Genomic DNA, 25,362 nt, shown 5'->3' on the forward strand with positions numbered 1-25,362 from the left:
TGCTTCAACATCTTCCTGACCTCAGTGTCATGCATTTTTTGGAAATCTATAAGTCGATCTTTCTGTTTCGAGCTTTTCTCTAGATAAAAAAAATTGTCTACCAAAGCCTTATCAACCTTTACAGGAAGACATGAAGCTCCTTTTTTGGCGGCCAAGTTATGAGATGGCATGGACAACTAACCCTTATAAACCTGGTTGAGCCTCTCTCAGTACAGTAGAAATACTGTTTTTCATGCCGATTATGACATTGGCATTGTCCGAACACATAGCCAACAGGTTTCCAATAGGAAAATTCCGAGACTTCATCTCATCCAGAACCAGATTTGCAACCTTGTGACCCATCACTTACCCTTGGATTGTCCCGAGGCAAAGAACGTGGCTTTCGACTCTACTCATTTCTTTAATGAAATATGACGCAACAATAGGGTAAAGCTGCATATCCCTATTGTTACTGCCATCCACAGCGATTGAAAATGCTTGCTGTTTTAAGGCATCCAGCAAAGGAGTCTCCACGTTGGCGGCCATTTCCTGAACAATTGACGTCGTCTTTGTTCGTCCAAACAACTTCCGGAAAAGCGGTCCAGCATGATCACTGACACTCAGTGAGATGTTGTGTTCAACTAAAAATGCCATGAAAAGGCATTCTGCACAAATCACACCGAGGTTGTTGTCGCTGCGTACAAAACTTGCTAGGCTTGGCTGGCTGTCTGCGGCTCGCACGTATCCCTGATGCTTTTTCGAAGCGATGTGGACCTTGATGTCAGACTTGCCGCCATGCGAGATGTTCACATCACAGGCACAAATGGTGCAGAATCCAAACTTCTCCCCTTTCTTCGATGGCACAAAGCACAGAAATTCTGCCATGTACGATTTCAAAAACACTTGGAAGTACTGTCGGGGCATCGAGCCCGCCACTGCACTGCGAAGCCGCTACAGGCCAGAGTCGCACTGCATCTGATGCGGCAGCTAGTCACACAAAAGGCGACACAAACACTGCAGGGACTGAAGCTGACTGAAGTACAAACCCGCGCGCTGATGCGAACAAAGGCAACAGCATGACAACAGGTTCGTGGAGGCGCTAGAGGTGCTATCAAGCTTTGGATATGGATTCGTGACTGCCCTAGTAGACGACAGAAGTCACTACAGCCTTGCAGCTGCTGATGATGATACCACGCATACGTAGTGCGCTCTCGTGGCTGCGCAAGGTACCAGGGTGTAGTTCCACATTTTCAAGGTACTTTCTTTTTTTCCAAATAAAATGTTTTCCGTAAGATCACAAGACTGCTCAAAATTTCTGCATTTTACTGAAAATTCGGAAGAGGTGACAGGCATGCTAGGCATGTCGTGCGAGCACCTGCAACAAAGCTCAGTTGTGCGCATTCATCTTAAAAACGAAATGAGAAGTTCACAGCTATCAAATGTTAGATCTCTAGATTAGGTTCTATGAGTTCTCGCACACCTAAAAAAAAAAAAAATGTGTGCCTGCGCAAAAGCTACAAGGGCGAGCACCTTGCAGTAGTGCTTCCAGTGACAAACGAACTAGAAATTATTTTCCCTGATCCACTTAACTAGAAACAACAGATGCGAGAAAGCCCTTTATAAGATGCCCAAGTGTGGGCTTGACCGCTTGGCAATGAGCTAGGCGAAGCGGAAACGCTACTTCACTAACACGAGGGCCGACACCATGCAGCGAAGCGAAAATTTAGTTTTGACGTAAGCCGAGGGGCTACACCCCTATATGAATTTTCTTTCTTTTTTTCTAGAAGTCACGAAAGGTTGCTGCACATCTGGAGTTAGGTGGCACTTCATTCCAAATATGCATCTTTTTTCATAAGTTTGGCGTCAGCTGAACACGTAGGGTGATGACCCTGAAAGGGTTAACTTGCAAGTGAATTCAATATGTGACCATTTATGCATTCAACCGCATTAGAAGGTGGTCAAGTATCAAGCCCATGATTGTGCTTGGCAGCAAAAAGTTATCCGCTGAGCTACTGAAAAGTGGGTCAAGTTCAAGGTTCTCCGATGTTCACAGCACCAGTGATATCGTACCATTGCCTGCGTGTAAATTGCAAAACTCAATTCTTTAAATTTTTGATGAATGAAGATTAGTTATAGCTGCCATTGTTAGATGTGGATTTTATGACTTTCACAGTTACACAAGACTTTAGTGGACTAAGGCTATGTTTATATACAACAATGTTGTGTCTACTCAAAAATTTTTTCTTGTCAATAAACATTTGTACTTTCCATGCTCTACTGATGTAGGTCTTTCATAAACGATTGTTTCAAATAACCATTCACATTGAGAATTTGGTGCAACACACCACCAAATGAGATCCATCAAGAACATGGCCCACACACTCTGACATACAGTTAACCTCGATGTAACAAACCTTAACAAAACGAAATTTTGAACATAATGAAGCGTTTAACTTTTTATAACTTCTTGTCTATTGAAAACCATGTACTTAGAAGCTCAATATAACGAAGTGTGCTTATGCAGGATTTCAATATACAGTGAAACCTCGTTAAACCGTAGTAGGCCGAAGCTTGGAAAAAGTATGTACTAAATGGTAATACTGCTTAACCAAAATGGCATGAGATCACCTACTTGTCAAAAACGGAACTCAGAAAGAGTGTGATGAAAGGGGAAAGAACATTCAGTATTTCTTCACTTCGCACAACAAAAGTGATTTTCGTTTGATGTCGTGGCGGCCTAGCAGCAACGACAACGGCTTCAAACTTACTGAAGCCGCAAGCCAGCTTTTCAGTCAGCCCCTTCTCAGCAAACACTCGCATGGCAGATTCCTCGTTGGTGTTGAATGTTCTCCGTGCACGTGGGCGGTAGCGCTGCAGAAGTCGTAGGGTGCCTTTTTCATTGCGGGGTGCTGTTCTCGTCGCGACAATTGCATTCATGAGGCTGATGTAATGCGCAGCTTCTGCCACTGTCAGGCCTGAATTGCCCGTGCTGTCACTTTCCGTGTTGTCCTCATCACTGTCACTAAACGACACTTCGGCAACAACAGAGGTAATGATGGCGAAAAGTCGAACCTTGTAACCGACATCTCTTCGCGGTAGCAGCAGCACTGCCGAGCAACTTCTTCGCGTTCCAAATGCCACACACCGTAGTCAATAGCAGATCCGTCGCGTGCCAGCGCCAGCTTCCTTGTGTCACGTTAGATAGCACGAACAATGTCTAATTTTTCTTCTATGCTGACCACCCGGTGTCTTTTTTATTTGAGCTTCGGCATGACGCGAGTCCTTTTGCATGATGCCACAACGCTCTCTGGTCTGGCACGGCACCGAAATGATGTTGATTTTGATGCAGCTTGTTCTGCCGGGCCGCCCGATAGAAACAACGCACAACTATGTTTGCACAACAAAAAGTGGAAACACTACGTGTTAACCGCTACGTATGCAATAAGCTAGTACGGTTCATGCGGATACAAAACACATTATTTTCAATGGCCACTGACTCAGGAATGTGACTTTAATACTTTTAAAACGAAACTACTGTTTAAGCGGATACGACTTAACGAGGTTTTACTGTAACTAATTTATACTGTCGCTGCGGAGGAATACCGAGACAATAAATGAAAACTTCCAAAAACACAGATGGTCAAATGGTTGCATTACAAGCAGCTGCTTTTCAAGTGCGGCTGAGCGCATATGCAACACGTGTGGGGATTCGAGACTCTCACGCGTCCCCTGATATCTTGTTTTCCCGCATAGCTCCCATCTGCAGTGCGGCTTTGCCGCGTGGTCTGGCGCCTGCGGCGGTCGGAGTGGTACAAGCGCAGTGCGAGAGAAGGCACGAGTGTTGCGCTGCTGCGGAGTTACTTGGGTGCGGGTAAGACAAGGCGCTCCCTCTTTGGTTCGGGACAGCAAGCAATGCGGACGTGCCGTGCCGCGCGTGCGCCGATCCACGCTTCTGCGTGGCCGCCTTGGAACGCGCCACCGTTCGCTTGACTGTACACACGAACGACCAGGCGTTGGGATCCAGCATGGGGCGAACATATTCGCTTGCTATCCGGTCACGGTGAGTCGGACTTCTAGATTTGTCGCGCGCCCATCGGCATGTTTTGTGGATAGCAACTCGGCTAGCTGGCATTGATCTATGAAAGGTGCAATAAATGCCCTTGTAATTGCTTGCACTACTGTGTTGTCGTTCCTTTGTCCCAAGAGCACGGAGGAGAATCCCACACACGTCAGAGGTAATCTGCTGTGCAAAGAATGAATGTGTCGAAAAGGTGTGGCATCAAGTGCTCTGTCTTCCTGCGCATTTGGTGCTGGAGGTAGCATAATCTCAAGTTTAGGAAACGCATTGAAATGAGAGGCACATGAATCGCTGCAGACACTGTTTATGATAGCACCACCATGTTTCATCAACCGTAGCAGTGGAGTGGACGCGTAGGCGTGGCTCGCTTCACTTTGTACCGTCGATATGAAGATATCGTCGACACGGCATGATACCCCCATCGTTGCCCACTCTCAAATTCAACAAAATGAATACAGTCGAATCCACTTATAACAATGTTCAAGTGCCACGAAAATTCCATTGTTATAACCTGGTTGCACGAAAAAATTAAAGTAGAGGGATGGCAGAGCTGATGTGCGAAAACTATAATGGCGGGGACACTCCTTCCTTGCCTCTGCATTCCTTCTGAAATCCAGAAGGAATGCAGACGCAAGATCACTACAGTAAAACCTCGTTAAACCGTAGTTGGCCGGAGCTCGGAAAAAGTACGTACTAAACGGTAGTACTGTTTAACCGAAATAGCATGAGATCGCCCACTTACCCGTCGAAAACGGAACTCGGAGGGAGTGCGATGAAAGGGGAAGAAATATGCAGTATTTATTCACTTTGCGCAACAAAAGTGTTATTTTCGTTTGATGCCGCGGTGGCCTAGCACGACGACAGCACGACGACGGTAATTTAACTTACTGAAGCTCCGTGCTAGCTTCTCAGCCAGCCCCCTCCTCTCGGCAAACACTCGCACGGCAGATTCCTCATTGGCGTTACATGTTCTTCGTGCACGCGCGCAGTAGTGCTGCAGAAGTCCCGTGGCGCCTTTTTTATTGCCGGGTGCCGGAGTTCGGAATACTTTTCGTTTGGAATAGTTACGTTATCGCACCCCTGTTCTCGTCGTGACGATTGCATTCATGAGGCTGACGTAACGCGCAGCTTCTGCCACTGTCGGGCCTGAATCGCCCGTGCTGTCGCTTTCCGCGTCGTCCTCATCACTGTCGCTAGTCGAAACTTCGGCAACAACAGAGGCAACAATGGCGAAAAGTCGAACCTCGTAGCCGAAATCTCTTCGTGGTCGCAGCAGCGCTGCCGAGCAACTTCTTCGCATTCCAAACGCCACACACTGTAGTCAATAGCAGATCCATGTCGCGGGCCAGTGCCAACTTCTTCGTGTCACATTCGACAGCACGGATGATGTCTAATTTTTCTTCTATGCTGAGCACCCGGCGCCTTTTTTAACCGAGCTTCGGCATGACGCGAGTCCTCGCTTTCACGACGCCACAACGCTCTCTGGCACGGCGTCGAAATGATGTCGATCTTGATGTGGCATCACGTGCAAACGCGCAGGGCGCTTGGAGGCTGTTGTACCGGTCTCTGAGGCTTGTTGTTCTGCCGGGCCGCCCGATGGAGACGACGCACCGCTGTGCTTGCGCGACGAAAAGCGGAAACGCTACGTTTTAACCGATGCGTACGCAATAAGCTGGTACGGTTTATGCAGATACAAAATACATTATGTTCAATGGCCGCTGAGTTGGGGAATTGACTTTACTACTTTTAAACCGAAACTACTGTTTAAGCGGGTACGGTTTAACGAGGTTTTACTGTACAAGCATCTCGCCACGTACTTCTCACTGGCTTGCACGAGAAAATCCTATGTCCGTCAGTCTTGTATGCTTTACGCGAAGCTTGCCGACATCCTTTTCCAAGGCATCCAGGTGCTCCACGTAGTGCAGCAGAAGGTTCCTTGCCTCCTGTGAAGACAACTTTGAGGCAGTCTGCCCTACCGTGTCATCGCTGCCATTGTCGCCGTCGCTATCTGATACAAGCACATTCGAGATGATCACCTCATCGGTTTCCAATTAGTTAGTTTCCAGCTTAGTTTCCAAATCTATAGCCATGCGCTTTTTTTTCACCGGCAATGTCGTGCATTGCCGATGATCGCCAGGCGAATCAGCCATCTTCTGTCTCGGCGGCGTGTGAAACGAGGCTGAGAAACCGCGTGGCCAGGTACGATTTTTGCCGCACCCAACAAAGAAGAACGCAAGCGATTAAGCTGTTTGCAGAACTGCGCTGAATGAGGAGCCGGTGAGCAATGTGCGAGCAGCACAGTTGGCGTAGTCCATTCATGCTTCAGAGGGTGGGGCGGCGCAGAGTTATGGGTGCTGCCCATTCGTGTTAGGAGGGTTGGAAGGGCAACGGGAGAGAGGCACGTGGAGACGGCTGGATAATGAGTGCACAATGGCTGTTGGAGCAGCGGCACATCGTGCAGCAGCTCGAATTTTTCGTTTTCTTCTTTTATTTTCAAGGCTTTCGCATTTTTCTACCTCTCGGCTCGGACATCCGGCAGCCAGACTTCGTCGCTATAACCGACAATGCGGCACTGAGGCATTGTAGTAAGCGGGTTATTTCACCATGGAAAACACACAAAAGTTGACAGTGCAGCAGCTTCTCATTGTTATAACCGATATACTATTGAAACCAGTATCGATATAAGTGGGTTCGACTGTACTTTTATCATACAAATTATCTTTTTTCGATTGCTCGATAATTCGGTAAATTTCGCAGCCCCTTCCGTCTGAGACAAATTCAACAGCAGCTGTATTTATTATCATTAAAAAAGTTGAATTCCAATATAACGGAGCAATTGCCGATTTTACCGACTTCGTTATATCGAGGTTTAACTGTACTTGCTTCACTAACAACTTGAAGGCAGGCTAGAACTGAACAGTATGCCCACTCACCATCGAGTACACAGGGCCGCCCACCAAGTGGGGGCCCATCGTCTCGAGAGATGTCCTGAGTGCTCGGAGCCGAATGCACACTGTTGCCGCCTCCTCCCAGATTCATGGGCAAGCCTGAGGATGGTAGGGGCCCCGATGACGTGCCTGCCATGTCTTGTTCTAGCCGAAGCTGTCGCCTGCGACGCTTGGACCACATTTCGTGGCAGTCCTGCCAGTGCGGGAGGCTGCAAGAAATCAGATGGCACACAGTAAGTACCCATCTCCATAACTATCACCTATTTGGTCCTGCTACTATCAAAGATAAGATACAAGCCTATGAAACCGCAGTGTTTGAACAGGTAATGACAGCGGTGCTGCTGACTGTCGCACATTTTTCAACTGTGTTGCCAAAGTAGACTTTCATGTGGCTGAATCATTTCAGCTTAATTCTATAGCAAACAAATAATTCTGCTACTGAGTGCAAAAGTTGCTTGCATTTCAACATAGACAAATGTGCATGAGCACCACTTCCAAGGGTAGACGCACCCTGGGCTACCCCTTAAGACTGCATGCTTCAACACAGGAAATAACAGCTTTCTCTCATTACAATGGAAACCGGTGCACTCGAAGTCTCAGAAGTTTACAAGGGCTCTCAGCAGCAGAAAACCCTCTCAGGTGTTTATTTGTGGGTTTTTGATGGGCAGGGACACCCCGCCTGGCGTGGTGACAAAATTATAAAGCAGCAGCCTATATCACTGGCGTGCACATTGAAGAAGAAACTGACATTTTTGTGAGGAAACAAGTGGTATGAGAATGAAGGCGAAGCTCACACAGTTGATGTCCGTCTCATTAATTCATGGAAAATAGCATGTGAAACGGAGTAACTCTACCAGGAACATTAAACAAGACATGACAATGATGTCTTGGTTGATTCATTTTAACGTTCCTGAAGCTACAGCTGGGCTACGGGGTGCGTGCCATAGCAGAGGGCTACAAGGCTAATTTTGCCCATTAGGGCTTCTTTATTATCATGGCATTAACGTACCTGCCTTCTGCTCTCTAGTGTAATGCAGATAACGTCACATACCCACAACCTCATGTTCAATGACAGCAAAAAGACACAGCTCTGGAGCAACCACATCAGGTTACAGTAATGGGAGTACCACACACTCACTCGGGTGGGGCCATACGCTCGGGCCGCACTTGGGCAAGCCAGGGGGAGCGCAGGGCTGCCTCAGCTGTGATGCGACGCTCAGGGTCCAGTTCGAGCATCTGGTCCAGCAGATCAAGAGCAGGACCTGGCAGGAAGGAAAACTCCTCGCGCAGCCGCCGCCGGTGCTGCTTCTTAGGTCGAAAGGTGGCCCAGTGGGGCAGCTGGATGACCCGTGGCCACACGGCTGGACAGGGTGTGCCACACACCCTGCTGATGGCCTCCAGTTGGGCCATCTCCTGGTTGGCCTGGAAGACTGGCTTGCGGGTGAACAGCTCACCAAGGATACACCTGCACACAGCAGACATGGGGACAGAAAGCAAAGTGCTGTTTAACAGAGGTCCTACATTATCCTCATTCACAGCCTGACTACGCCCACTGCAGGGCAAAGGCCTCTCCCATACTTCAACTACCCTGGTCATGTGCCAATTGTGACAATGTTGTCCCTGCAAACTTCTTAATCTCACCTGTTCACCCAACTTTCTCTTGGAATCTACTCTTGGAATCCAGTCCGTAACCCCTATTGACCATCGGTTATCTTCCCTCCTCATTACATGACCTGCCCATGCCCCATTTCTTTTTCTTGATTTCAACTAAGATGTCATTAACTCGAGTTCGTTGCTTTATCCAATCTGCTCTCTTCTTATCCCCTTAACATTACACCCATCATTCTTTCCATAGCTCGTTGCGTCATCCTCAATTTAAGTACAAAAAGAGACAAGAGGCAACATCCTCTTTATTTTCCCACACAAACTTTTCATACATCATATATCTACTGGGCATTACCTAGTTGTTTGTGGGAAATAAAAAATGAGAACACCATTCATGCTTTGCCTATAAATAAGTAAAAAAAAAAATTCAACAACAATCACGATACTCTTTATGCGAAACTTGAGTGCAGCTGTCGTGTTTTCACTTTGCGATATACTGGCTGCTGCGGACAACCTGGCTCGTGCAGCACGTTGCAGAAGGAGTGAGGTGTAGCGCGACTGCCTCGCTAATCGGGAGATCACGAGAGGAAGCGCGTGAGAGATTAAAAGCAGCTGCTGCAGACAACCTCCGCTAATGAAGCGCTGTTTCCATACAGACGCCAGCTACTCTGGTGCCATCTCGTAGCCAGTGTCGCCGCAAAGCCCCTCGTGCGCAGTACTATGCTTTTCTTCTCATGCTTTCGCCATACCCTCCTGCTCCACATTCCTCGTTGCGCTCACCACTTTATTTTCGTCCCCACTGCGAAGATAAGAGCGAAGGCTTCGCTTTCACTCTCATCTTTCACTGTGCTTGTTTGCTCCGATAGGAGGTAGGGCGCCGACGCTCGCCACAGGAACGGGCGTAAGCACTACAAACATACTTTCCTTGCAAAAAAAGAAGCCAAGTAGGCAACAATGCTACTGTGACATCACAGTAACATCCCCAACCCTACAATTAAAATAATCTTCAAAATGGGAAGTCTGGCCTTTATTTTTTTAAGTAATGATCACCTTCAGTAACCATACACCAGCACAAGCACAGGGGCTGAGTGACTGCCTGAAAGCCTGAGCAGCTACCCGAGAGCAGATCGGGACACATCAGCTTTAGGAGCTGTCTTGATGCAATGCCAATGATGATGCCACTACAAGCTCATTGTTTCTCTGTAGTATCCCTTTGAAAAGAGAGTTGGGTCTTGCACTGAAATTTTTTAGAATTTTTGTCCCCCTCAAGTTATGGTGATAAAAACTTTTCACTATTATGACACGCCAGTCAACGCGATGCTATTATTCCAGAGCAGCTGCACGAGAAACAGCCGAGGCACACAGCAAGCCAAAAGATTATGATTAGTGTATACAGATGACGTGCACAAATAGCATTCACAACATACGTAATTTTATGTGCTTATTACAAATATGAGGTCCATAATTTATTTCTGTTCATCTCATTTGGTTCAAAGTATAAACTCCATGCAAGCGATCTTGCACGTAACAGTGACAAGCGACGGAGATGGCTGTCGCGTTCGCTCGTCGCCTACAAGTCGCACTTCATGCGAGCGATGTCTTCCCAGTGTTGCCGATATGAAGGCAGCAATATAGGTGCTGAAACTAGCGTGACTTTTTTGTTCTTTATTCAGACATATCCCCGCTTAGCCCGAAAGCGTTACAGCAGGGGGGTTACAAGCATGAAAAGAATACATCTTGATTCTCGCTGCACACCTGTTCACATGACACATGCTTCATTAAATTAAGTTACTATAGAAAGCAGGATAAAATATTTCTGACAGTCTAGGAGTAGGTTATCCTCGCACATATAAAAATTCAATTGTTTGCTCGTTCCATGCGACAATCGGAAGTACTTGAGTTATGCGCATCCAGATCCAGCTTCGCGCTATTGGCTAGTCGCTCATAGCACTTCCAAGCGATCGTGAGACAAGACCAAGCGATTTGTTCACACAATGGCCCTATCCGTCGCTCGAAGCCGTTGCTCGTCGCTGTCGCACACAAAACTGCACTCATGGGGTTTAGCCTTAACTTGTTGCAAGTTTCATCTTCGTTTCTTATTAAACTTGCTACAATTCAGTTGCTCATTTTGCTAAACAGGGTAGAACTACAATTACTTTTGCATGATGCAAGAAATTCACTAAGACCAATCTTGCTGCATCTACTATAGAATGAGAACTGAAACTACCAACACTCCAAAACACTTGATTGTGAGTGTCTATCTGGAAGTCTTGCAACTTTGTTCTAGGGTAGACAGAGCAATGAGATTGGCTTTAATGGATTTCTTGAAGCATGCAGAGGCAATTCATGCCCTGTTTAGCAAAATGTGTTAAAAATTCATTAAAAAATTTTTTTTTAAATATTAAGTAAACCTAAATCAAACCTGAACCACATAAAATTATATATAGTATCTACAAGTTTTGGCAGTCTAAACATGGTTGAGATTGCTGCAATACAATATAGTGCATGAGTGCAGTCATGCATGTAATTTCTTTTTCTTTCCATATTTCATGGGCTTTTTTTAATGCTGGAAAAAAGTACCACTCAAAGGTACGTTGCTACAAAAAAACTACTGGAAACTATCAGCAGTTTCTGAGCCCTCACTAACAATGTTACAAAATACGCTTGGCTCTAAAGTGAACATCAATCTTTTTTCATTACTGACCTTGGTTGTTTCACTATTTAAGCAGAATATAAAATATACTCTGAGAAGTGGCACGTGACAGCAAACAGTGTATTCTCGATTTCAACCAGCTGCAATCTATTGAGTCTTTTTCTTTTTTTAACGCCCTTGGGTCAAATTATATGAAACAGAGAGAACGTGGCAAATGCCGCTCAATTTCGCGTGCGCGGACAAGGAAGGCGGGGCAGATGCGCACCCTCTCCTGTCACATGCGAGGCACGGGGGTGAGGCGGGGGTATTTTCGGCGGCTGCTGCTTACTGCGTGGCCATGCGGGCGCCGTATTTTGGAAGCGATCTGAGATGTGGCCCAAGTGCGCGCCTGCATGGGCCTCATATGGCCTCATCTTCAAAGCCATCTATGATGCAGAGTGCGCATAGTGCCGGTAGCTTCGCATGCACTGTGCTTTCTATGTTTCGTACGCGTTGACACGACAGATGCACAGAGGTCAATTGGCTCGCGGCTGCGGCCGCGGTTTCTAACTCCATCGTTTTCACAGACAGTTTCCACTTTCATCGAGCGACATGTGTGTTCATGTTTACCTGTGCGCGCGTGACACTGTGCTGGTTAATTTAGCTAGTAAGTGAATGTTTACAAGTTTATATAGCCGATAAAACTACTATCCTTACTTCGTATAGCTATCTACCAATTTGCTCCAATTGATGCTTCGGTTTTTGGGTGAAACTGTGACGTTCCATTTTTCTCCATGCCAGTCGGTGTGAAGAACACGCGGATGGAGCAAGAGCCACCTCGACGTCAAGCACGGCGGACCGCATTGGCCACGTCCGATGACGTTGGTTGAGCCAGTGATTTGAAGTTGTGGGGATGCGCGACTCACGTGCGTCCCCAGATATCTTGTTTTCCCTCATCTCCTGCAATCCTGCTTCGCCGCGTGGTCTGCGTGACGCCCGCGGCGGTCGATGTGGTTGAAGCGCAGCGCGAGAGATGGCGCGAGTGTTGCGCTGTTACCTGCAGGGTTACTCGGGTGCGGGAGCGAAAGGCGCTCTCTTGGGGTTCGAGATCAGCAAGCGGTACGGACGTGCCGTGCCGTGCCGCGCGTGCGCCGACCCATGCTTCTGCGAGACTGTCTTGCGTGGCCGCCTTGGAATGCGCCGCCGTTCACGTGACAGGACGCGCGAACGACCAGGTGTTGGGATCCAGCATGGGGCGAACATATTCGCTCGCTATGCGGTCGCGGTGAGTCGGACTTCTAGATTTGTCGCGCGCCCATCGGCATGTTTTGTGAATAGCAACTCGGCTAGCAGGCATTGATCTATGAAAGGTGCAATAAATGCCCTTGTGACTGTTTGCACTACTGTGTTGTCATTCCTTTGTCCCAAGAGTACGGTTTACTGGTACCGAAATAAACTGAATGCACACCAGCATTCTCTGGCTTTTCTTTTTTACACAAGATCTAGCAGCTGAAAAACGTATTGTACGATTGCAGTCTGCAGCAGGGTACGCAGGCACATTTGGGTTATCGCTTATTATTATCGATTATTATTACAGGGAGCTGAAGCGAAATTGAGCTAGTGGGTGAAGCCAGATGCTGTAAGAGCGAAATGTGACGCTTGCATCACGCTGTCTGCAGCAGGAAACTGCAGCGTGTTTGTGTTATCGCCTACTAAAGGCATGCAGTACGCTTCCAACAGCACTACGCCCGATACACTGTGAATCAGATAAGTTAAGATGGTTATTGCAATAGGGTTGGTGCCGATAATATGTGCAACGACCCAGGAGAAAATTTGCCGGTACCGGAATAAGAAACTGAATGCAAAGCCACATTTACACAGCTTTTCTTGTTTACACGAGATCTAGCAGCTGAAAACCGTATCATACAATCACAGTCTGCAGCAGGGTATGGAGCCAGGTTTGGGTTATCACTTACTAAAGAAGTGCAGTACGCTTCAACCAGCACCATGTTCAGTGAAAGATAGGTGAAGATGCTTATCGCAATATGGCTGGCGGCAATACAAATTTTGATATAACGAATCATGCGGGACCGCCGAAAATAGTTATTCTGAGAGGTCGTTATAGTGAGAAGTCACAAAATTAACCATTCTGCCCATCAACCCCTCAGTTCCTAAGTGGTCACCGTTTGAGATGTCCACGAAAACGTCGCTGTTGGCTGCTCTCAGCCCGCACTGTTGCCATTTTCCATAGATTCCGCCGCTGCACACCACCAGAGCACCGCAAGTGACGCGCGCGAGGCACACGCTGAGAAAACTACTGACAAAAAGGAAGCTCCATGTCGCTTCCAAAGCGCAATGTTTCTCGTTTGTGTGTTTTCCCATTCCTTGCCATCGACATTGCAACTGGCTCTTTTGAGGCGGACACCTGAACTATTGAAGTGCAAGCGTGCACAAACAGCACCGTCCGGAAAGTGCAAAGTGTGACTGTGTGGCATCTCCACGAGTACAGAGATTACATTTCTCCACACACATAGCTAGTACGGCTACGCGTGTGTAGCCGATGCATTGTTGCCTCTGGAATAGATTAAGGACAGAGAGAGAGAGAGAGAAAAGAAATTTCTTTAGTTTCCGCGTTTTTCTTTTTTCTTTTACTGAACGCCATCGCAGGTTTTCCGAACCCGTGCATCATACATCCGCTTTCTGCCCCTTGTTGTCTGCTAGCCTACTGTTTCGCTGCCGTGAAAGATACATGAAAATCGACGAATCACCGGATTTCTGAACATTAGCTCGTAGTCCTGAGGCATTGTTAACATGACACAGAAACTGAATAATGATTGTTATTCTGAAATGTTCGGTATTCTCAAGTTCATAGTACTGAAATATTTTTACATTGAAACCATAGAAGTCAGCTGGTGATTTCTGAAAAGTTTGTTAATGTGGTGTTCATAGTAACAAGATTTCACTGTAACTGTGAATGCAGAATGTGACAATTCCAGGTGGAGATTTGCCAGTACCAGAATAAGAAACTGAGTGCACACCAGGCAACTACTGTTCTCGACTGCATTTTGTTTTTTACATGGGATCTAGTGACCAGAAAATGTATCATACAATTACAGTTAGGCGATGTACTAACATTGGTGCCGAAAGGTCTCTTATTTTTTTTTGTGGGGGTGGGGGATGTATGGACCGGCAAAGAGTAGGTGCAACTCAATTTCTTTTTGTTGTCAACCGCACATGTTGGTGCCGAGAAATCACACATAATGGGATCGTATCAACAAGGTTCTACTGTACACAGTAAGACTTTGTTCATTAAAATTTCACGGGACTAAAAAAGATGTCCAAATTAACTGAGTGTCAAATTATCAAATGTACCATGAAAACAAACGAATGCTTACAGCATCAACATGGCTTTGTTTGCTGAGGAAATCTGCAATCTTCATTTATATTTTGCACCAAATCAATGCAGAAGCACAATTCTTGTTATCTCGTGACTGATAAGCACTCACAACAGCAAGGGCCTCACAAACTCCCTCTGCAGTGCAGCAGTGGTGCAAGACAAGACTCTTCATCCGAGTAGAGGCACTTTTCACTAAAGTGCGCATATCCTGATTTATTTTGTTGTGAGTCGGCGACTACAGCTGAACCTTGCAATAACAAAACCAGCGAGGAAAGTGAAAAGATTTGAGACTCGTTTTTGTGATGTGATATAGCAAAGATATAGAATGTGTTACAAAGCAAAAATTTACAGTCAAAATTCTGTTACCCTACTTTGGCAAACCTTGCAGGTCCAATGCGTCACTCAGCAATGGCGGCATTGGCATGGAGCAGTATTCTCAATCGATCGCTTTCAGCGATACCATCACCTACATGAAAATTTTCACAACTTGGTGCAGGACATGGAGCAAGTGCTTCGCACATGCAACATTCCTCCAGCCCATGCTGTTGCCCATAGATGCGGTTCAGTGCCAAGTGCGAAAGTGATTGCATTTCATATTGTCAGAAGCGATTGGAAGAGAAAACGGCCCCTTCGTGCAAATCTACATCTGGCCAAATCCAAATGCGATGCCTGTTGGGTGGTACTGAAATCAGCTTTCTTGAAGCAAGGTACACATTTTCTTAAATGATTTCTCAATCAAGGCCACATGCATGGCAGTCCACATTTGAAAAAAAAAAGTATGGACTGTCACACATCCAAGTTCCACAAACAAGTTCATATAGTGGGACGTGGATTTCCCCACATAAAAAATATGCACATAAGGCACTGCTGCCAACGGCTTGTAAAATTTAGCTTCGGCATCTCATCATAAATCTACGTCAAGTGCAATGAATGTAGCCAGCTGTTGCACTGGGCAAGGAGCCTCGACTCACCCGCAGCTCCAGACATCAATGGCAGGTCCGTACCGCTCCTCTCCCAAGAGCAGTTCTGGCGGTCGGTACCAGAGTGTAATGACCTTGTTCGTGTAGGGCCGTGCCTTGTCTTCTGCACTGTACAGTCGTGCCAGCCCAAAGTCAGCCAGCTTGATTTGGCCTCTGAAAGATGGAAATGGGATAATGTATGGACGTGATGAATATGAACATAGAAACACCAACATGCTGTGGATGAATTTACCATTCCTAATTCACCCTTATCCTTATATGCAAACAATACGCACTAAGTAGGGATATGCACAAACTTTTAGGTTTCCCAGGACTACAGTAGCCAATCCATAATTTGGACATTATGGGGACCGCCAATGTCTGAATAATTGTAAGTTTAAAAGATAGTCAAACCTCTATATAAAAAACATCAATTTAAGGAAATTTGTGATTTAACAAACTTTTTTCATTTCCCAATCTTAGTTCCACGGAAAACCATGCAGTAACAGTTCGAATTATTGCATGGCGAGCTGTAAGGTGTACGAAATTTGGATCGTCCTTATAGTTAAAATCTATGGGGCTTGTGGCGGTTGCTCAGAGCGTCCACATTATCGGTGGCCGAATTATCGGTCAGCGACTGTATACCAGTCAAGGAAAGCATGGCAAATGCAGTGCAAGCCACAATATCCACAGTGCTTTGAATTTGTGCACCTAAGTGCTGATGAGGAGGTCATTATAACTGTGGTGCACACATGCTGGGAAGCTATTGGCTGTAGTCCGCAGCAGGAGATTAAGCTTTACTACTTCGACTGGATTCGCAGTAATAATCTGGGCAGAGGTTTATGTATGGTGTTTCATTCACTGCTGAACAACTGTAAACAGCACGTCACTAGAATAAGCTTTAAGCAGAGATGGTGACAATAAAAACAACCTGAACTATGTTCAGGTTTGAATTGGAAAGTGCTTCAGTAATTGAATAGAGACCTGTTACATATGCATACACACCTGTTGTTCATGAGTATGTTCGAGCATTTGATGTCACGGTGCAGGAAGTTTCTTCGGTGGCAATAGCTAAGCCCATCCAGCAGTTGACGCATGAAGGAGGCCACATGGTGCTCATTGAAGTCCACCAGCCCCGATTCCAGCAAGCCCATCAAGTCGTGGTCCATGTATTCAAACACCAAGTAAAATGCCCCTGCGCAAAACCAACACCGATGTTTCGTTAAAAAAATAGGCAGTGAAGGAAACTACTGGCCACATCACACGATTTGCATTGTGTGCAATGAATGTGACTGCCACACATTCAACAATGTCAACAATGCACAGCAGTAAAGATGTGCGAGAGGAATCCAAGCTGCAACCAAAACTAAGAATCTGTCCAGTCAACCCTTTATTATGAATTGTTAACTGTCGATATGGAAAAAAAATCCCAGTAATGTTATGCTAACTTCCTGTATCTAAGGCAGCAGCTATCACTCTGCAAAACAGTCAAATCCACTTAAAGGGCCCCTCCCCAGGCCACATAGCAAATTTTGGTTATACGCTGGAAATTCTTATGCACCCTCTTGGGAGCGTGCTACAAGAATTTTTCTAATTGGTTCATTAATAGCCAAGGTAGACATATTTCAGTCGTGCAAACCCATGATTTCAAGGAGGCGAACGTCACTGCCAATAAGGGCACTCTCTCAACTTGCCCCGTCTAGCCTCCACAAGCAAAATCCTTCCCTGCGTTCTCCCATACCGGAGCAGGAGGACCACGTGAAGCATGCACCACGGGCCCCGCCTCTTTTTTCCCCTTGTGCTTTTTTGCTGCGTGACACACTTCCGCTGATGGTCACATGTGCGAGTTGTTGCATTTGTCTTGATGCAGCACACGAGGACACCTGACCAGCGGTATAAGTCAGTGCTACACAAACACTGAGGCAGATGCAAGCGGATCACAGAGCATGATCATGCACTGGAACATGGTAGAAAATTAGCTTCACTCTCAGTGTGCTCGACTGCACGACGTGGGAACAAGCAGATGAAACAGAAGTACATCTCCCTTGCTGCAGTGCAAAGTAAAACAAAAACATGCAGACATTTGGGTTGAGCGTTTTATTATTTCTCTAAACTTTAATTCGTCTATTGATGCAACATATTACCCAAATAACAGATGCTGCCTAGAATAACTCTTGGAGCATCACGGGTCACTATGAGCGACGTCACAACTTATACATGTACATAAGCACACTTGCTGATATGCGTCATCCTCCATCTTTGAGTGTGGCACCCATGTGGAGAAGGACAAATGGCGTTTAGTTTGAAATTTTGAGCTTGTCAGCTCAAAATGGTCACACCTGGTGAAGGGCCCTTGAAAACGATCACAGATACCATAACTGTCTATTGGTTATAATGAGCACATTTCATGGCATTTACAATTTCCCAACCCTGCCCATTGAACTGCATCCAGATATAAAAAAACATTTTTAAAAGCAACGCACTTCAGACTGGGTCGCTGTAAAAGGAGGGTGCACGTGAAGTTCTGAAGCACTGAAGCGTACGCCCTGCTCCTGCAGTTCAACCTTGACAAAGATTATACCACTGAAATGGGCTAGCCCCGCACTCAAATGTCGGAAGTCACAAGAAAAGTCGCTCACATTTAACCGTGCTTTGAAGCCATGACTCCACGGTAAAGCAGTTAGCATATGGCAGCTGGGGCCTCCGAGAATGGAGGCCACAATCACAGTACATTAGCAGTGTTCCCTGAATAGCGCCTAGGTGGCTCCGCATACAATCTTGGAAGCTACAGCAGTGGCACTCTCGTTCTTGCGCGAGTTTCTCCATGCGCACCACATGCACTAAGTTATGTACACTTTTTGAGATGATTTGGACCAATTTGAACCTATGGCCGTTCAAACTCGAGTCGCTGAGATTGCGGCACGACGCGCCACTATCACACAAAGAGTTCGTGATCACAGTTTGTCGACACTTCATTTAGCTTGCTGCTGATAACAGTTCAGGTTAGTGTTCTACCTTTCAAACTTCCCATTTTTTCGACCGAAGTGACATAAAAAAACTAGTGACAAGTGAATACTTGAACATTCAATTTCGAATCGAATAGCAAACTTTTTATTTTTTATTTGATTTAAAAAATAATCGGTAGCCACAGTAAATGACCTGGCCATGGCCGGTGCTTCGACGCATGCAGCATTCTCACAGCATGTAATATCTATTGGTACAAGATCAACCGGATCAATCGAAGCAATTAACGAAGCAAACGAAGTGAAGAACAAAAGTTGTAGTGACATTTCACTTCATGAACGCAGGTTACATGCAAGCATGTGGGTGCTATTCCCTTTTTGTGCATTGTGCATAGAATGGTTGCATAGAAAGATGTGGTTGGCAGGCTGAAACCCCAGGGCAAAGTGTTCAGCAGTAGACTAACAGATGGTGCAGGTCCATCAGGATCTTCGGCAGCGAGATACCAGCAGCCCAATTGTGCAAGTTGCAGGGATTGAGGTATGCACAGGCATCTTCGTGAGGGCATTCACCTGTTCTCTTGTTCCTATGCCTCTCCCCTTTCCACCTGCAACGGCTGTCGGCAGCAGTGCTCCATTTGCATTGGTTTGCGATGGAAGTGTGGGATTCTCTCTGTGATAGCACTGGGTACATACACGCTTTCATCTCGTCCGCTGGCCCCTTGTGTCTTGGACTTGAGCTCGCGTACGGTGCCTCTGCTTGTGCGCTGAGTGCATACCTTGCGTTCATCATTTCCGGATGCTACGCCGAAGAGCAGTGCCTATTGTTCGCGCATAGCCAACTGCATCGCACCGCACTTATTGGAGGCCCAAACCGAAGGAGACTGCCTGAGCTCTCGTTAGTTGGCCCATAGGTTATCGCGAGAGCAAGCAGCATAGCCATGGGGGCTTTTCCCCCATGGCTATGCATGGCCATCACAGGAGCCTCTACTCTGGCAGCAACGTGCTACAGGTGCCCTTGTCTGTATTTTCCCCCTTAGAGTGGGAGCCCCTTGGTTCCAGCAAACGCCGGGAACGGGCGTTTGAGCAGTGCTGGGTGCTGCTGGAAACAATAAATGGTTTTTGCCAACTCAGGGCAACACTGCGTTCTCTCATGTGTAGCGCTCAGCAGCCCTTTTGTGGCCTGAGCGCACATGCATCTGCTCGCTAGGCGATGGCTGACGTGGCCCTGTGCCTCGCCGAGCCTGAACCCGCGGTTGTCAGTACTCCTGTGAGACCCAAGACCACAAGCGAAGTGCTGCATTTTTTTCTGCATTATTTTATTTTTTATCGAATCTAACATGCACTTAATTTTTCCGATTAAAATGGGTCCAAAAATTGCGTGCACGTTAGAACCAAGTACGACCCTAAATCTGCATTAGCATATCGCCATCGGCATTTCAAAATGGTGCCTCGTACAGCGTTGAGCCTAGCTGCCCTAGCTTCCTCCATGTACTGTAGCATGTGTGCTTAGGCCATGGCTTAGGCAATGCTTGCTTTGGCTTAGGTAAGTGCACCGTCCGTCTTCCTGTTTTCTGCGTTTGCTCTATCAGCATGGAAGTGCTGACAGCAAAGACCTGTCGAGTTCATCAAAAGGAAAGCAATCACGTGTGCAGATAGATGGAAATCGGGCTGCATCACAGCCATTCGAAGTTCCCAGAGCTTGCGTGCAGGACTGGCGCAAACAGAAGAGGCATTCTACACTGGTGGCTGCTAAGTATGGCGTGGCCACGTGGCCCCTATCTTGAAAACGATCAGCGACAGAGATAAGAGTCTACGCATCTAGGTGCATTGTGCTCTCGTCACTTAGTTTGCGTTGAAGTAAGAGGCCGCATAAAGGTCAATTCCCTTGCTCCTGCTACCGCACTTCCTCCAGCGTCTTGATAAAGAGTTTCCGCGGTCATTGAGTGACATGTGTTCATGTTTGCTTGTTCACGCATGACACTATGCTAGTTAAATTAGTAAGCGAACGTTTAAAAGTTTATACTGCCGGTAAAACTACTATCCTTACTTTTCGTATAGCTGTCTACTAATTTGTTATCATAATCGATGCTCCGCCTTTCAGGCAAAATTGCTACTTTTTTTTTCCGGAACTGTAGTGCATTGGGAGTAAATCTTTGTTTTTTCCAAATGAGAGAAAGTTGCACTCCTGTATGAAAGAATGAGGTGCACAGTACCGTAAAGGACTTTTCTTTTTTTAGGTCACCGCAAACAGGTGCTTGTTACAATTGAGGCCGCTTTATTTCCTCTTTTTTGGTCCCGGAAAATGGGTGCGCTTTACAATTGAGGGCGCGTTAGAATCGAGTAAATATGGTATTATTATTACACCTGCTTTGTTGCAAGCCGCCTAGCACAATTTTCAAGAGTCTCCTGGGCACACCTAACCCATGCCTTTTGCCGGTCTTGTTTAGCTTATGCCCGGCTTAGCCAGCAACTTCAGGGTCAGTCAACCCGTGCTCGGCGTACCGCTGCTTGCAGTGCTGCAAGCAGCGGCAGACTACGCTTGGTGCTGACGTTGGTGCACGGCCTCACAATCGCCAGATGAATCAGATACAATAAAACCTCATTAAACCGTACTGCATTTTAATCGTTAAGTAGTACATAGTTACATTTTAAAAGTAGTAAAGTCAAATCCCCGACACAGCGGCCATTGAACATAATTCGTTTTGTATCCGCATAAACCATACCGGCTTATTGCATACATAGTGGCTAACACGTAGTGTTACTACTTTTTGTCGCGATATCACAGTGGTACGTCGGCCCAGCAGAATAACGAGCCTCAGAGATCGGAACGGCCTCCAAGCACAAATGCAGAGGATGCTTGGAAGGGTGAAGCCACATCAACATCAGCATCATTTCAGCGCCGTGTCAGAGTCGGAGCGTTGTGGCCCATGCTGCAGTGTCGTGCAAGCTAGGACAGAAACCGGGTGCTCAGCACAGAAGAAAAATTTGACCTCGTTCGTGCTGTCGAACATGGCATGAAGCAGTCGATGCTGGCATGAAAGAGGGATCTACCATTGACTACGGTGTGTTGCATTTGGAATGCGAAAGTGAAATTTGTCGGCAATGCTGCTGCGACCATGAAAATACATCGGCTATGAGGTTTGACTTTTCAAGCCTCCGACTTCGCCATCATTGCCTGTGTGATTGCCGAAGTGTCCCCTGACGACAGTGATGAGGACAACATGGAAATCGACAGCACGGGCGATCCAGGCCCGACAGTGGCAGATGCTGCGCGTTACATCAGCCTCATGCAGGTGTTTGCCGAGAAGAGAGGGCTGGCGGAGAAGCTGGCTCATAGCTTAAGCGAGTCTGAGGCCGCCGTCGTCGCTGCTAGCCCGCCGCGGCACCAAACGAAAATAACATACTTTTGTTGCACGAAGTGAATAAATACTGCACGTTTTCTGCCATTTTATCACACTCTCTCGTATTTACGTTTTTCGCAGGTAAGTGGGCGATCTCACGCTATTTTAGTTAAGCAGTACTACCTTTTAGTATGTACTTTTTCCGAGCTCCAGCCAACTACGGTTTAACGAGGTTCGTAGCAACTGGCACAGCAAATAAGCGCCTCCACCTACCCTCCTCCTCCTCTTAGCCGTGCGCTCCTGCTCTCCCAACTCAGCAGCCTCGGACTTAATCTCGCTAATTTGCGAAATATCATAAGGCGACCCCTCGTTACGAACACTATTCATAAACATGTAATGGTCTCTTTTCATAGCTTCGAGTGACCCGTCACAAGGCTAGCTTTAGATTTACATGGCAGGCTCGAAATTATGTGACAGTGTGCTAACTGCCCAAATGTAGACACATTTACACAGACGGCAGATGGATGCGTATGAAGCAAAAAGAAAGGGGGAGGGGGGTTCAAGGGCTAGTTCCCACATAAACTAATGATACAACGACCATTTTTCGAGCAACTATCGAATTTGTTATAAATAGGTTCGACTATTAACATCTGGGGGTCAGAGCTCACACTGTGGCGATGCTGCTTTTGTAGTTTACACATTGTCTAGCACGCATGCATACCTGCCAACCTGGCGAGATCTAAAATCTGGACACTTTTTACTTGGGCCAACGGGGAGGGGGGGGGGGGGGGGGGGGCGTTGTTGCATTACTGTTCCAATTTCTGGTGGGACTGGGGGGTTCGCTCAAACTTTAAGGCAGTGTTCGATGAGTCCTTTTGCAGGACCTTGCAGTAGCAGACTTTGCTCACTTCAAAAATTTCTTGGAGTAGCTTTGCTCAAAACATGGTCCAGACTGACTGCCCTTCACTAGCAGCAGGTGTTGGAGGATTGTGTTGCACACACTGATGAGCGGAACTCACATCTTAGTTTTTCGCGCCATGCTAAATATCCTCTCACACTCTGTGTTGCTACACGGTATCACGAGTAAATCGAGCATAGCCTTAGCAACTTGGTGAAACATGTTTTCCATCAGTGTTTTCATTTTTCCAACCATAGACCGCTGCATGTCCCACCTCTGGAAGACTGTACGCCTGTAGTGTGGCAAACTCAGCTTCGAGAGCATCTAAAGCGTCTCCAGCAGATTCATTGGAATCTCTGGGCAGCAGCTGAGGGAAACTCTGAATAAAGAAACGAAGACTCGAGTGTGATGCTTGTGAAATAAATTTGAGGTTGGCCACCTACGCATTCTTCATAGTTGTATTTCATCAGAGTTGCGTTTCAGAGTTGCATCTACATCCATAGTGCTTCGCCTCGTCGCATTTCGGAAATATTTTCCGTAGAAGAGGCCCAAAGTAGTTGCTGACACTAAGGGGAAGCTTTTGTTCAACAAGGAATCCCGTAAACAGGCACTCCACACGTATGGCACTGTCGTCGCACTTGTTCCGGAGAAAGTTCACTATGTTGCCTTGCTGCTCAGCGGTGCAAACATAGCATTGATGCTTCGCCAGGGAAACATGCAGTTTCAAGTCGTCATCGACACCATAAAACACGCTGACGTTTCATCCAAACGTTCTACAATATTCAAAATTTTCTCCTTTTCTTGATGTCAAAAAGCACGGAAATTCAGAAGTATAAGCTTGCAATAACTTCTGCAAATACCTTTTGTTCGGCTTTGATAGTGCCATGGCATCAAGCACACGAGAATTCTAACTTTACACGGTGCACCGCACACAGACGGCCTAGCCAACACTAATCATACACACAAGCAGCAGCACCAAGATGCACCATGAAGGAAGGCATACATGAAATGCAAGAACTACATTGGCTCTGGCTTCGGTAGGCTTACTAGGCGCTGTAGTCGGCTGCTTAGTCTATGATACCGATGGTGCTAGTGCTGCCGTTGTTGGTGATGCTGACGATTACGATGTGGCTGTAGATGGTGCTGGTTTCGCAAAAACCATTATTATGTGAACAGAGACCACTTTTCGGGAGATATGAGATAGTGATCGTACAATCGGAAAGTTAAGTAAAAAGTCAGGCGTCTCCCGGGCGAATCGGGAGGGTTGGCAGGTATGTGTATGGCTTCAGAGGTTCATGCCTGAACATTTTGTTCATGTAACTACTGCCCGAACTTGTAACAAAACATCAAACACGTTTATTCAATACATACTTGACAACAAGTTTAGAGAATCTATAAAATTTGCACTATTACAGCACATAAACTTAATTCATGGTAGCAACACGTCAGCGGCAATGAACGCGAGAAAGTCTACAAGCAGAGAGCCATCTTTGTCTGCCTGGTCAACTCTTCCAGCCGACAGATGATGATATAATGGACATGTGGGGTGCATTCATGCATTATTTGTGGTTCAGGCATGTTAGTGTCGGCACAGTGAAGTTTTGATGCAAGCCAGTTTGCTGCCGCACAGCGTCAGCTCCGCAAGAAAAATGCATGACAAGCGTTTCAATGTGCACAAGGGGCACCTCGCTTCATGCTGGGCGACACAGGCAATAAGGCTCAGCCTCGCGATCGGTATATTGATGACATTCCGCAGCGCGAGTTACTTCGAACATTTGCTTGCAAAAAAAAAAAAAAAAATCAAGCATAAACTCTATTGGAATTGATCTTGAAGGAGCAGAGTGCAATACGACTAAGACAAAAAGCAGGAAAAAACAGGAAAGCACTAAACTCTCTCAACCAACTTTATTAGAAAGCACCCACATAAGTACTGCCACCTATACCGAAGTGCTCTCCTGTGTCTTTCCTGTTTTTCGTCTTAGTCGTTTTATGCTGCCCCTTCAGCATGTTCAATCAGCACCAACTCGCCCAAAGGTTCGTTCTTCTCCACTGGAGCTGTCTAAGTATGTGTAAGCATTGTGCCACTTGCTCATCTTCACACAGCCCAGTGTCATTATCAATCTTATCAAACTTGATCCGACCAGCATAAACACTTAACCCTTATCAGTCATTATCAACCTGATCAGACTACATCCTTATCAACCCTTATCTGTTGTTATCAACCTTATCACATTCAATCTAATCCTTATCAACACTGATCTGGCCTTATCAACCTTATCAGAATTGCTCCAGCCATTACAAGCCTTCATTTGCACCTTATCCATCCACGTCAAATCATTATCAACCGTGATGAGAGCCACATAACCCTTAATCGCTCAATCCTTATCACCCTTATGAACCGACTGACTAGTCATCTGTCTTTGTTGTGCAACGTGAAGCACATGAGCCCTCATAGATCAGTGGCATTTTGGTTGGTGAAGGAACGCCCCTAACAGGAGGCCACGGAGTAAGACATTTAGGAGGTGAAACTCCCGTCAGCGCGAGCGAGCGCGGGCGACCAGA

General features: G+C 46.5%; 1 protein-coding gene across 17 annotated transcripts in view; it reads right to left on the reverse strand.

Annotated features, from left to right (window-relative positions):
* LOC142572384 (uncharacterized) overlaps positions 1-25,362 on the reverse strand; it is a 113,812-nt gene that overhangs the window by 65,008 nt on the left and 23,442 nt on the right. For all 17 annotated transcript variants that reach the window (XR_012826072.1, XR_012826073.1, XR_012826071.1 and 14 more), the window contains 4 exons: positions 16,604-16,793; positions 15,611-15,772; positions 8,144-8,470; positions 6,991-7,214 (listed from right to left, as the gene is read on the reverse strand). Coding sequence is in view for 2 of the 17 variants with exons in the window: in XM_075681465.1 (XP_075537580.1) it covers positions 6,991-7,214; positions 8,144-8,470; positions 15,611-15,772; positions 16,604-16,793 (903 nt within the window). In the remaining 15 variants the exon portion in view is untranslated. The remainder of the gene's footprint in view (positions 1-6,990; positions 7,215-8,143; positions 8,471-15,610; positions 15,773-16,603; positions 16,794-25,362) is intronic.

This window comes from Dermacentor variabilis, chromosome 2 (genome assembly GCF_050947875.1).
Source record: "Dermacentor variabilis isolate Ectoservices chromosome 2, ASM5094787v1, whole genome shotgun sequence".
Taxonomy (NCBI): domain Eukaryota; kingdom Metazoa; phylum Arthropoda; class Arachnida; order Ixodida; family Ixodidae; genus Dermacentor; species Dermacentor variabilis.